Raw genomic sequence first — 14611 nt, 5'->3', positions numbered from 1 at the left:
GCAGTTTCAAACAGTAACCATTTTCCCTTTTTGTTCACTATAGACACCATGTACTACCACAAGTTTTCAGATACTGAAAGCTGAAATGTACCTTATTATCAAAGTTAAACCTGCTCAGATCTCTGGATTCTGTTGCTCTTCTGTCACCATGTGTAAGTGCCCCCTATCAAAACATGAAATTGCCAATCAAGACACAGAAGACAGGTAACATACACAATCTTTTACACATATCTACCCAACTCAAAAACTTACCAAACTTTCAAGTCTTTTAGCAACAATAGATGCAAATCTTTGCTCTCCTGCCAATTCGGAAATCAGAAAGACATATTCGGGAGCAGTAACTTGGTTAGATCTATGAGTTCGTCCTATAACAACATTTAAAAAAAAAGTTACTGATTGTGTTCACTAGATACAGAGTATTCTGAGATCTATTCCTGGCACTTAACACTAAGCTGGTATCTAGAAACCTTTAAAGAAGACGAAAAATTAAAGATTGTAACAATTATCATAACTTGCCAAAAGGTTCAAAATCAAAAACACTGAATTAAACAAGACCCATATTTAGAACAATACTCCCCCTTACAAGGGGACGGAAATGGCTATAAAATTGTTAAATGATAAACATATTATCACCACCCCAACTTTGGTTAACCACAATGTTGCTGATGCACAGCTCTTCTGGATTTTCCCCCAAACAGCTGTTTTCTAAATGACCAGATCACAGGGATGTGAAAATGGAAGGAAGGGGAGGAGCGATGTGCTCTTACAAAGGCCAATGAGAAATGAAAAGTTGCCTGAGGAGCCCTGTTCTGGATATGTTGCCAGAAATCCCATGAAATCCTACCACAGATGTTTCACACCCTCTAAAACAGGGAGGAAATGAATTCGTGATGCGGTCTATACTTTAAGGTATATGCAACACACAAACATCTCCAAAACCTACATATGTGTCAAGTTTTAAGATGTCTGATATTAAATAAATAAAATGCACACATTTCCCCAATGATTCCTAGCTTATCTATTACGTGAAATTCAGTGGAGGCTTACCAAATTGCTGAATTGCTCTATCAGCACTCCAGGGTAATTCCAAAGTCATGTGTACTCTTCGCCTTTGATTTTTAGCTCTCCGATCTGCTTGTAACGAAATACCAGAGCTGGCAGCTTCTGAGATGATAGCAATATTCTGTATCAAACAAAACAGAAAAGAAAAAGATTACCTTTGCACTAAGACAAGCTGGGAAGTGCCCTAAATAAAGTCCTTAAGTAGACTACTGGTGGTCCACCACTCTCCTCTTCTTCCCTAAATTATAAAACCCTCAATTTTAGCTAGATATACGGCTGTCCAGAATCAAGACATTTCCTAGTCTCCCTTGCAGCTAAGAGCAGGCACCCTCCAGCCACTAGGTTGTAGATGATATGAATAACGTCCAGAAAATGTCCTTATTTTTATTTATTTACTTATTTTGAGAAAGATTAGCCGTGAGCTAACATCCGCTGTCGATCCTCCTCTTTTTGCTGAGGAAGACTGGCCTGCATCTGTGCCCATTTTCCTCCACTTTACATGTGGGATGCCTACCACAGCATGCTTTGCCAAGCGGTGCCATGTCTGCACTGGGGATCCAAACCAGCGAACCTCGGGCCACCGAAACAGAACGTGCAAACCTAACCACTGTGCAACCAGGCCGGCCCCGGAAATGTCCTTAAAAGTTGGGGACACACCATTCTCCTCTTTTTTTCTTCTATGCTGGCTGAAATGCAGAGAAGCAATGACTGAATCTGAAACAGCTGTTTTGGAATGTGGCGCTAACTAGGAAATGGAGGCCCACGTATTGAAGAAAGGAGACAGAAAAGGCTCAGTCTTCAAGAGTCTAAATTCACAAAACAAGTACATAAAATAACCTACAAGATAATACCTCTAACTCTACAATCTTTAAAACATGTAACATGAGTTTTTAAATGTATTTAAAAGACCACTTTGATAGTGTTAACTATCATCTATTTTCCAGTTGCAGAGGCAGGAAAATTCAGTGAACCATAAAGCAAAATGTAGGTAAACAGATAAGATTTTATTCTACCCCTTTTAGACGAAGGAACGAGGTTGAAGTGGTGCTCCTATTTTTTAGCAATCTCATCAGCAAATGCTTATAGCAATTCCACCTAGATGGAGGAAGAACTGATCTGAGAACATTAAAATTGATGAAGTTTACTTAACAATCGGAGCCTATAAAAAGAGTCTCTGGAGGCAACCCAGATCTCTACAGTGGTCAGACATGCAAGTTCAATCGACAAGTCATTCAGACTCAATCATCCTAACATAACACGGCAGAGCAATAAAAGAAACAGAAAAATCAAAGGGTACTAGTTAATCCGGGCATGCTTACATATATTCCTAGACTCAAAATCACACTGCCAACAGAGAGCAGCAGCATTAAACAAGGTGCCACTAAGATAACCAGAGAGAACACAGTATTTTTTAAATATTCTGATTAACAATTTCAAAAGCCTTCAAAGCTATCAAGAGCCACATTCTGTGCAAAGTATAAACACCTATTACATTCAATTTCTGAGAAAATAATGAAAACATGTACAATGTTCACTGATGTGCAATTACTAAAAACACAGAATAACACCACTCAACAGACATGATTTATATGAAAAGGAAAAAACCTTCTAAAGATTAATCAAATGTATGGGCATTATTCTTTTCATTGAAAAGCATCCCAGAAAAACATACCTTATCGCCATCCATAAATCTTTGTTTTTCCGTGATATTTAGTATTTCCACAGGGACATCAAGTTCAGATCTTGACTCATAAGATATGCTTCCATCATCATTGCTTACAACCCTCCCCTTGCGGCCAGTCATCTGGAAAGCCAAACAGTGTCACTTACAACTAAGGTATCTGACTACGGTGCTTCAGGTTCAGGACCTCCTTTATTAGTGAAACTTGGTGGGAGATGCAAGGGGATGATGAAGCCAACATGTATAGCAGTCTGTGCTGCACCAGGCACTGTGAGAGAGAGAACATTGCAACATAGTCCCTGGTTTTGAAAAGTTCAAATTCCAGGGGAGAAAGCAGACACGGGGAAATGACCACAAATGCTGCGTGACAGGTGCAGTAACAGAGATCAGTGTCTTGGGGTAAAAACTCAAACACTAGGGCCAGGAATTCACTGGCTCTAGGACAACAACTAGAGAAAAACAAGGGTTCTAAATCTAAGAGAGGAAATTCAATTATTATGAGATAATACCCAAAACATCACTCATACTACAGGGTTTAAAAGTGGCAAAAAAATTACTAAGACACAACCGTAATCAAGTCATATTTACCTCAGCTACATTCTCAGGGCCACCAAGTTCATCAATAAGTTCATCCAGGGTATTAGGAGGAAGGTCTTCAGCTAATTTTTCTAGTTTATCAAGAAGATCTTTCTTCATCTGCTGTGCCCTTTCCACGGCATCCTGACTTGTTATAAGGCTACTGTTACTGTTGGTGTTACTGTTAGCTAGATAAAGCACATTTGTTAAAAATTAGTACAGTTTAAATATCTGTTTTGTTTAAAAGCACGTTTCACAAAGATTCCACACAGATACCTGGTACACTGTTAGGAGCAGGTGAAATAACTGGTGTAGACGAAAAACTAGGTCGTTTTGATCCAAGACCTGATGCTAATAAGGCACTTTGAATAGAATCTGGATCTATACTTTTCTTTTTTTTTTTATCTTTGTTTTTCTTGTGGTCTTTTCTGATTAACCAAGGATCTGAAAGATAAGTGTGAATTCATTTGTTAATATGGGTACAGAATCTTCAAGGGAAATAACCCTTGAATTCTGCTGCGTTGTTGGCTGAGAACCTGTAAAGCACCACCAACTCCAGTAGCCCAGGAGTACATCCATACACCATGAGGTACAACTCCATGGTTTGAGATTAAAAACAACTGCACACCAAATTGAGGTCATCTTACATAAGTGAGCTAAACCTTCAGAAGACGATACTTGGAGCTCTACATCAAGCAAAGATCCGAAATCTGTGTCATGATTTGTACTGCACAGAAAAACAGGCTTCAATACAACATTCCATTTTATTTTTTAAGATTGGCAGTAGGTGGGGGCTGGCCCCGTGGCCGAGCGGTTAAGTTCGCGCGCTCCGCTGCAGGCGGCCCAGTGTTTCCTTGGTTCGAATCCTGGGCGCGGACATGGCACTGCTCATCAGACCACGCTGAGGCAGCGTCCCACATGCCACAACTAGAAGAACCCACAACGAAGAATACACAACTATGTACCGGGGGGCTTTGGGGAGAAAAAGGAAAAAATAAATATTTAAAAAAAAAAAAAAAAAAAAAGATTGGCAGTAGGTGTCAGTTCAGGTGCCAATCTTTTTTTTTTTTTCTTCTTCTCCTCAAAGCCCCCTAGTACATAGTTGTATATTCTAATTGCAGGTCTTTCTGGTCGTGCTATGTGGGACACCGCCTCAGCATGGCATGACAAGTGGTGCCATGTCCATGGCCAGGATCCGAACCAGCAAAACCCCGTGTCCCCAAAGCGGAGCATATGAACTTAACCACTCGGCCCTGGGGCAGGCCCCCAATATCCCATTTTAAATATACAGAAATAACTATCGTTTAGTTTACACTTAACATATTGATGAACTTACCATCTTCATCATCCTCACTAGACTCATCTCTAAATGGGTTGAAATCATCGTCATCTCCAGAACTCATGTTTTTAGAGCTCTCGTAGTCACTTTCTTCATTATCAGAGGCATCAGATTCACTTCCACTATCATCAGAACTGCTACCGGTAAGGCCACCTAATTTTCGTGCTTTTTTGGCTTCTCGAGTTATTTCTTCACCTATCATCAAATCCCAAACAAGAGAGTCAGCCCAAATACACTGTTCTAAAGATCCAGAAAGTTATATTTAGTTCATGACTTAATTCAAATGTGAGCTGGAGAAGAAAAGCATTTATGTAGGTATATAAGAACAAATAAATTGACAAACAAGTGGTAACCTTTTGGACTCTGATAAGAAATCAGGCTATGTTCAATTTTTTTTTTTAAAAAGATTCTATTTTTTCCTTTTTCTCCCCAAAGCCCCCTGGTACCTAGTTGCATATTTTTAGTTGTGGGTCCTTCTAGTTGTGGCATGTGGGATGCCGCCTCAGCATGGCTTGGTGAGTGGTGCCATGTCCGTGCCCAGGATTGGAACCAGCGAAACCCTGGGCTGCTGAAGCAGAGAGTGTGAACCTAACCACTCGGCCACGGGGGCCGCCCCTATGTTCAATTATTTTTAACAAGAAATGACATATGTAAGCACAAACTCAAGACTGCCTTCAAGTGTACAAGTTTCAAAATAAATTAGGACAACAGAGATAAAACAGAACCTCTGGCACTGTCACAATTTAATTGTGTATCTGGTTGAGAGAAGAGGCCTAATAATTATAGGTTTACAGAATACTTAAAAAAAAAAAATCCATGAAACTTCATTTTTAGGGGCCGCCCAATGGTGCAGCAGTTAAGTGCACATGTTCTGCTTCGGCAGCTCGGGGTTCGCAGGTCTGGATCCCAGGTGCGGAAATGGCACCGCTTGGCAAGCCATGCTGCGGCAAGCATCCCACAAATAAAACAGAAGAAATATGGGCACGGATATTAGCTCAGGGCCAGTCTTCCTCAGCAAAAAGAGGAGGATTGGCAGCAGATGTTAGCTCAGGGCTAATCTTCCTCAAAAAAAAGAAAAAACAAAACACTTCATTTTTAAAAGTCAAACAGGGGCTGGCCCTGTGGCCGAGTGGTTAAGTTTGTGCACTCCGCTTCCTCAGCCCAGGGTTTCACCAGTTCCAATCCTGGGCGCAGACATGGCACCACTCATCAGGCCATGCTGAGGCGGCATCCCACGTACCACAACTAGAAGGACCCACAACTAAAACATACACTACTATGTACTGGGGGGCTTTGGGGAGAAAAAGGAAAAATAAAATCTTAAAAAAAAAAATTCTTCTTATGTGTGCTGCTCACTTCTCTCCCCACTATGGCTTCCTTTCCATTTACAAAAAAAAAGTCAAACAGGGTGCTGATTTGAATTATTTTACTGAAAAGTCAGAAGATACCTGGAACAAACCAATCAAAATTAAGAACATTAAAAGGTTCATATATTGAGATGGTGAGAACATAATTCAGGAAAGGGAAATGTGACCATCTGACCATTCTAAGATGTCACTCATTCTAACACACAGCACTACTTTTTATGCCACTAAAATAAAAAATATGGACAATTACACTATAATAACCAACCTACTTTCAGGCATACTAAAAATGTAAAAAAGTATACTTCTCTGAACAGATGAAACAAGGTTAAAGTGTCTGGCACTGTGTTTAGAACACAAAGCATCACAGTTTTCATAATGTAACTTATTATCACCATTTGAGAGAAAGATAGCCTGAGAAGTTAACATCTCAAAGTCAAGCTTAGTAATAAGCACTTAAACACAAACCCAAGTTTGATTATAAAACATTTAACAAATATGGTGAGTGTATTCCTAATAATTAAATAATAAACTAACAGAAGTCTCTTTAAAGATTATTAAAAACACCCATATGTCACACACCACGTAACGATGTTTCAGTCAATGATGGAATGAATACAGGACAGTGGCTCCATAAGATTAGGACCATAGAGCCTAGGTGTGTAGTAGGCTGTACCATCTCGGTTTGTCTAAGTGCACTCCCTGAAGCTCACACAATGACAAAATCATCTGAAGAGGCCTTTCTCAGAACCTATCCCATCGGTAAGCAACGTGTGACTGCATATAAATGCAGCTTCCATAACAGAAAGGCCTGGATTTGGGTTCCCACATATTGCTCACTACCTATGCGAACCTGGGGAAATTCCTTAACCTCTTAATCTTTCTGTGCCTTAGTTTCCTTGGAAAAAATAAGATCTGTTTTCATATGGATCCCTTCTGGATAAAACAAGATCACACATGGTCAGTGCTTAGTGCCGTGCCTAACACCACTCAAATTGTCCAAGCCCTAACTTAAAACACGGGGTTACTTGTACATTGAAAACTACATGACAGTGAAAATATGCAACCGCTTGCCAATTCAACGGAGGCAGTTCATTCCCAAAATACAGTTGCTTCAAAATGCTAAAATTTATACTACTTTCCATACCATTTAAAGAAAAGCACCCACCTTTCCGCTTCTTTATTTTATTTTCTTTACAAGGACTATCTCTTGGTGAACTGTTGTTACTTGGAGCTGTCAAATCGATTCCTAGTAAACTATAAAGTTTCTTCCTGTCTGGAGCAGGGAAGTGTTTTTCAATGAGTGACTGCAACACTCCTCTGTTTGCAGGAGAGAGAAAAAGTGACAATTAGTGGCTCAGTTTGCAAAATAATTACATATAAAGTCTTACTGAATATATTTGTCAAAAATTAAATACTTTGTTCGCTCTTACAAAAAATTGATAATCCAGCTTAAATGAATTTTAATATTCTAGGCCAAGGCTATCCACGTGAAATATAATGCAAGCTAAGCCAAATATGTAATTCTTACATTTTCTAGTAGCTAAAAAGTAAAAAAAAAAAAAAAGAAAGTGGTGAAACCAATTTTAATACATTTTAACTCAATGTATCACTGCAACATGTAATCAATGAGATGTTTTACATTATTTTTACCTAAATCTTTGAAACCTGGTGTGTATTTTATATTTACAGCACATCTCACTTTGGCCCAGCCATTTCAACTGCTCAACAGCCTCATGTGACTAGTGGCTATCATTTTAGACAGAGCAGTACTAGGCACACAAGTACAGAAAAATACAGATTAGCAGGTTCATGTTTTGCTTTTAAAAGCAGTTTTTAATTATATCCATGTTAAGAGGAGCCACTTGAATCTATCCCCTAAGGCAAGAGATAGTATAGTGGCAAAGGTTATTTTGCAAATTTTACTACCAGAGCTAGAATTGATAAGTTAGGGGAACAAACAAAAAACAATGGCTAAAACACTTTTCTTATGAGAAAGATTAGCCCTGAGCTAACATCTGCCACTAATTCTCCTGTTTTTGCTGTGGAAGATTGGCCCTGAGCTAAAATCTGTGCCCATCTTCCTCTATTTTATATGTGGGACGCCTGCTACACCATGGCTTGATAAACAGTGCGTAGGTCTGTGCCCAGGATCCAAACCAGTGAACCCTGGGCCGCCAAAGCAGAACATGCAAATTTAACTGCTATGCTACCAGGCTAGCCCCCTAAAACCTTTTTTCTTTTTGAGGAAGACTAGCCCTGAGCTAACATCCGTGCCCATTTTCCTCTATTTTATATGTGAGACGCTTGCCACAGCATGGCTTGATAAGTGGTGCATAGGTCTGCACCTGCAATTCAAACCAGTGAACCCTGGGCCACCGAAGCAGAACATGTGAACTTAACCAATGCATCACCAGGCTGGGCCCCTCCAAAACATTTTTCTAAACTCTTTTTGAATATCTCATAACTATTTGCAATTTTTCTATCAGCGCATACTAAACTGGGGCAAACTAAAGTTACTGCTCCTCTGGATAATGGTAATTTCAAATATACAAAGCTGAAACCAAAACTGAAACTAAACCAAGCTGTCACAGATTTCCAAGATATACATAACAAACAAAAATCAAGCCTTTCCATTACTCCAAATACTGGGCATAATACTGCCAAAATGCTTAACATTTCAGCATTTCTTTGGTATTATTTTCCAATAAATATACTGTTATGGCTACCCCGAATTGCAAAAACTAAGATCAAAAAAAGTTCAAAAAATGATATGGTAAATCAAAAATTTTGCCTCAAGGAAATGCCAACACTTAAACCAATCTAAGTAAAAACTCAAAACCAAAAACATTACTTGGCAGTTGAAACAAAATCATTCAATTCTCCTCCGCCCTCTTCCAAGGCTTCTAATGTTCTAGCTTCTCCCGTAGACTGCAGACCAATTACAACACACTGGAGAAAAAAGAAAACATATTAATTATAAATAAAAATATGCATGTGCTTTCTTAACATTTTAAATGTTTAGTAACAAAAAAAGATTTCAAACAAGAACGCCCCATTATTGTACATCTGTGCTTATTTATTCTATGTATATTTGAGACACGCTATGTGTAAAAAGCTTAGCTATGAAATAGGATTACAGCAGTGGACACAACGGAAGCCCTTGCCCCAGTTCTTTGTGCTTTAAGTACATATATATTCACCAAAAAGAAAAAACCTTAAGGCAATACAATACCCACAGGTTATCAGTGATTACATCTACGGACTATAGGGACATTTCTATCTTTATACTTTTTTGAGCCATCTAAATTCTTTATAAACAAGCATTGCTTTTATTATTTTTAAAAATGTGTTTTTTAAAGTCTTATTACATTAATACTTTTATAACTATCCTTTAGAAAGAATAGGTTTTACAAGGAGAAAACCTCAACACTGAAAAAACTAAAAAACATTAACCAAAGAATGAATCTCTTAATGTGTTCTCCAACTTACTTTTCCATTCTTGATTTCTTCACGAGCTAGCTGCACAACCCTTTTTACTTTGGATGCTATGCACAAGTATTTGAAAAATCTCTGGTGAGCAGACCAGAACTGACCCCACATGGATTTCTTCATTCTTTGTTCAGCATCGATCAGATCGGCAGCTTGCTGAAAACGCTCTCGGGCAATGACCCACTGAAGAAGCACAATTAACATTTTAGATATTTCATCTTTGAGTGTTAATTATTTTTGAAAGTCTAAATTCAATCAAAATAATGCTAAGTGCAAGACCATTTAACATTAATTTAATAAAGCATCTTCAGTAACTTGGGATTCTCTAAACAAATGTTTTTCAGGATGCTCACACAGAGTTGTCTCAAAACTTATTAACTAATACAATCATGTTTGGAAATAGGTACACTGTGATTTCAAAAACTATGAAACTGAAATAAATGGCTATTTTGTATAAGTTACTTTAACAAAGAGAAAGCTTGGAAAACAAGGACCTGGTGATTTATCTATTCTTTTATAGCAGAAATACACTCCTGGGGGCTGACAGACTAACACTGGACAAAACTAATGGAAACATTATCAGATACATTAAAAACACAAGGAACTAAGAAAAAAATTCTCACCAGTTTGACTGCTTTGTTATACATTTTAACATAGCTCTGAGAAAGAAGAACTTCCTCAATTTTGAAGGTCACTCCAGTAAAGCTCAGCTGTCGAGCAATGTACATTCCTCTAAGCTTCATATCCATAGCAACTATTTCCATGGCACCAACACCTCTGAATAAAATTAAAACACACAGTAACTATCATTAAATATAGTAAGGCTTTAACATACGTGGAAGAGGTTTTAGCAATAACACATCCTTTAGACTGCTACTGAGAACAAATAGTGTACACTGTAAATTGCATTACCTCCGCTCTACTGCTTGAATAAAATCACTGAATTCTCTAAATGGAGTTCCCTCGCCCCATATTCCAAGACGGTTCATATAGGCCATGTTTCGTGGTTCAGAAGCACCTGAAAAACCCCAAAATAAAACATATTATAGCTGAAAAAATAACCCACGCATATACCCTTTAAATAACTAACTACTCACCAGTGGCACTAGCATAAACAACTCTGGCTTTTGGCAATTTGTTCTGAAGCTCTAAAACTGCTAAGCCTGTCTTGGTTGGCTTTGAAGAACCAACAGGACATAGGTTTTTTGCTTTATGACATTCATCAAACACTATCTATAAGGAATGAATTAAGGAACATATCACATTAGTAGCAAGTGTCAAGAGTTAACTTTTATTTCCCTGGAGCCTTGGGAAACACTCAAGATTTCTCGGGTGGTAGATAAAAGTCAAGATTATTAATTATAGGGAGGGATGCTATTGATGATAAGCCCCTAGGCATTAACTTTTTTTTTTTTAATAACACCCACATACCTATCATTCGGCTTTGTCAAACCTTAACATTGTGCTATATTTACTTCAGATTTTCTTTTTCTTAAAGATTAGAAACATAAATGCAGCCCTCTATGTGCCTCTCCTTGATTTTTCTGCCTTCCCTCTCTAGCCTCAGAGGCATCCACTGAATTTGGTATTTATTTTAATTGGATATTTAATTCTTAATTAGAATAAAGGAAAGGAGATCCACTGTGGCAAGAAATGTCCACCACACAGATAATTTTGGCAAATTTTGTAAGAAGAAAAATGATTGCTAACCCACTTAATCAGCACTTTAAAAACTAGTGTTTCTCACGCAAGACAGTAAAAGGCACGCTATGAGCAAGTAAGTTTGGCGAACACTAAGCTAACAGGTTTCTTCCCCTCAGTCTTCTCAGGTATTTTACTATGAAAATATGCAATGTGAATCCTCAAGACGGGAATACAGTGTTCAGCATTTCTCATACTTATTAACATTTTCCTAAACCAGGAACTTAAATATTGGCCTCCTATGTAACAGCTACAAATAGAGCAACTTTCTGACCCCCTTGGACTCCATGTAATCACTAAAGCACTCATTGCAGCAATTTGTTTATTTAATCTCAGGATTCCTGTCTTCCAAATGTTTATCCTTACATTAACTTTTGTCATTAAAAAATACAAAAACATTTGTTGCAAAGGATACCACTCCATCAAAGTCATCACCGCACCAATGTAGAAGCTGTTTTAACCTAGTTTTATATTTACCGCCAGACTGACTTTCACCAATGAGGGAAGAATATGTAGCAAAAATAACACCCTTTTTCACGCTCCCATTATGCTTGGAAGAAATTTTTCCATATTTAAACTAAAAATAAAAGAGAAGAAGTTAATAAATACACTTTTCTCTCAAATAGTTATCCTACCCAAACTTCTAGGCAAGAAACGGATGGGTCCAAGATGGGCTCGAGGGAAGTCAAAGGACCTCCTAAAATCATGCACACAATTTCTCATACATATGTGTACCCATACACACACACACAAGTGCACACACCCATGCTTATGTATAAATACAACTTTAGGGTACAAGGATCCAGCTTTCATCAAAGTCTCAAAAAAGCTATCATCAAAAAAGGATTATAAACTAAACTCTCATACAAAAAAAAACACACAACAATCACTCTACAAATATTTATTGTGCACTTACTATATGCAAAGCACTGTAATTAAGTTCTGAGAGACACACAAGAATTATGATTAATAGTTCGGGCCACGCCGGCGGCGCAGCAGTTAAGTGCGCACGTTCCGCTTTGGCGGCCTGGGGTTCGCCAGTTTGGATCCCGGGTGCGGACATGGCACCACTTAGCGAACCATGCTGTGGTACGCGTCCCACATATAAAAAAGTAGAGGAAGATGGGCACGGATGTTAGCTCAGGGCCAGTCTTCCTCAGCAAAAAGAGGAGGATTGGCAGTAGTTAGCTCAGGGCTAATCTTCCTCAAAAAAAAAAAAAAAAAGGAGAATTATGATTAATAATGTGGTCTTCTTTTCAATCAGAAATCAAAAATATTTCTAGATGTAGTTCTGGTACACAATTCCAGTTATTAGTTTTGAACTGTTACTAGTCATTCAAGACACAGTACTTCACCTACCAATCCACTCCGTCGCACCCACCCAAAAAAGCCCTGATGAGCACGGCAAAACTGAACCCACTTGGGACTCACGTGGAAAGGAGATTTATGTTTACTTATTTTCAAAGGGCTAGGATGGAGGCTCTTGCAGGAACCCTCTAACTCCAACAATGGTGCAACAATAAAGGTTTCCCAAATGAACAATAAGATTGTCATCACATTAAAGTGTGCTTTAGACACTGAGACACATTTCCTTCCACTTGACAGAACTGTTTTAACATTTACACAGGATCCGGCATGCAAGTCCACTGGACATACAAATATCTAAACCAGACTCCAAACCACGATTCTCTCTACACTGCAATGGGCACACTGCCTGTCCATAAAGCTTTATGACACTGCGCCCTCATACTCATAGTTACATGAGCTCCGCCCACATCAAGTTACTTCAAAAACAAAGACAAAAATAACACTGAAGACAGAGAGAATAAACTCCCTAACAACAGAGACAATGCCCATCTTGTGTGCCACTACATAACCCTACCTGGCTTAGTATCTGACATGCAGTAATCCACACACCAACAACACTGGCTAGCACTCACTAGGCTTTCTGTGAAATAACTCATTTAATCCTCATAACAACCTACAAGGTAAAAACTACTATCAGTCTCATCTCACAGATGAGTCACTATTTATGGAACAAGCAACTGAATACAAAACTTTCATACCTTATTTAATGAATGGACCAAAATGTTTTTTGCTCCAATATCCCTCAAATCTCTTTCAGCATCATACTTCAAATCATTTGAAACACTGAACCTGCCACACGAAAAAAGAAAAACATACAAATTAAACATAAATTCCATTATTCTAGCAGTTTTCAGGAAAAAATAAAACCAGGCCTTGACACCTATTATTTAAAACCCATCCCCACAAGCTGAAGGAACTATCCGCAAGTGAAAGCTCCCGGTCAGTCTTTAGCACTTACCACAATGCTCTTTTTCTACTCAACAAATAATTTTCATAGATGATCCCTGCTATCGTTCTTCCTTTTCCTACACCGGCACCATCACCTATTAAGAAGCCAGCACGATCTCCATTAGGTAGGAATGTTTCATGTTGCTGAAAAGGAAAAAGCTGGTAATTAATCTATTACTTTTGATATTCTGGTGATCAGTCTTTCATCCACCGGTTCGGGAACATGCAGACGTGCTCTGTTTTTATATAAATGGCGCACAGTTTGGCTTAGTGTGGATACTTTCCTCACGTTACTATATACTCTTTCCTGCTACCCTCACATGCGTCAGGTAAAGTTAACAAACTGGTGAGCACTCTTCCATACCCCTTTCAACACTTGCACAATTCAAATACAAACTTTTACATCAGATATAAATATGGGGAATGGTTGGCTATTTGGCCATTACTTATTTTACAAAAATGGAGTATGACAGAAATCCTTTCAAGACAACTGGCACAGCTCTGACACCTGAATAGTAATACCACATTTTATTCAATCAGTCCCCAAGGGTATAGGCTTTCGAATCTTTTCTAGCTTTCAGCCACTGGGGGGAAAAAAGCTACAACAAATAGCCTTATAAATATGTTATTATATAATAGTTCTATCGGATAGACTCCCAGTAATGGAATTGTTAGGTCAAAGGATATACGTATTTTTAATACATATTCCCAGTGAATTCCACCAGACACGCACTCCCCACATCTACACTACCCTTTAATCTTCTAACATATAAGTTCCATAAAAGCCACACTCATAAGTTTTTCATGCAAGGAAAACATACCCTGGATTAAAACAACTATATTACATGGTTTCAGATTAAAAGATAAATATTGTATGTAGTTATGACATATTATTGCTTACCTGGGCAGCATATGTAATTGCCTCAAGCTGTAATGCTGACAACCAGCCATTATCAATGGTTTCTTCAGAAATGGATGTTTTGTACCAAACATCAGGAGGAGTAACGCTGGATAAAGAACTAGTTTCCACAACAGCATCTGGGTGACGCAGGCCAATTTTTACTAAACGAAAATTTAAAA

General features: G+C 38.3%; 1 protein-coding gene across 6 annotated transcripts in view; it reads right to left on the bottom strand.

Annotated features, from left to right (window-relative positions):
* Positions 1–14611, bottom strand: part of SBNO1 (strawberry notch homolog 1) — a 53010-nt gene that overhangs the window by 18357 nt on the left and 20042 nt on the right. For all 6 annotated transcript variants that reach the window (XM_044776006.2, XM_044776007.2, XM_044776009.2 and 3 more), the window contains 17 exons: positions 14433–14593; positions 13542–13675; positions 13282–13372; positions 11631–11792; positions 10612–10747; positions 10427–10532; positions 10138–10291; positions 9515–9697; positions 8877–8974; positions 7191–7342; positions 4656–4853; positions 3596–3763; positions 3332–3507; positions 2735–2866; positions 1048–1183; positions 253–365; positions 92–163 (listed from right to left, as the gene is read on the bottom strand). In XM_044776006.2, the coding sequence (XP_044631941.1) occupies positions 92–163; positions 253–365; positions 1048–1183; positions 2735–2866; positions 3332–3507; positions 3596–3763; positions 4656–4853; positions 7191–7342; positions 8877–8974; positions 9515–9697; positions 10138–10291; positions 10427–10532; positions 10612–10747; positions 11631–11792; positions 13282–13372; positions 13542–13675; positions 14433–14593 (2372 nt within the window). The remainder of the gene's footprint in view (positions 1–91; positions 164–252; positions 366–1047; positions 1184–2734; positions 2867–3331; positions 3508–3595; positions 3764–4655; positions 4854–7190; positions 7343–8876; positions 8975–9514; positions 9698–10137; positions 10292–10426; positions 10533–10611; positions 10748–11630; positions 11793–13281; positions 13373–13541; positions 13676–14432; positions 14594–14611) is intronic.

Source organism: Equus asinus, chromosome 8 (genome assembly GCF_041296235.1).
Source record: "Equus asinus isolate D_3611 breed Donkey chromosome 8, EquAss-T2T_v2, whole genome shotgun sequence".
Taxonomy (NCBI): Eukaryota; Metazoa; Chordata; class Mammalia; order Perissodactyla; family Equidae; genus Equus; species Equus asinus.
The sequence above is the reverse complement of the archived record's forward strand: the minus strand, read 5'-3'. Positions and strand labels throughout refer to the sequence as shown.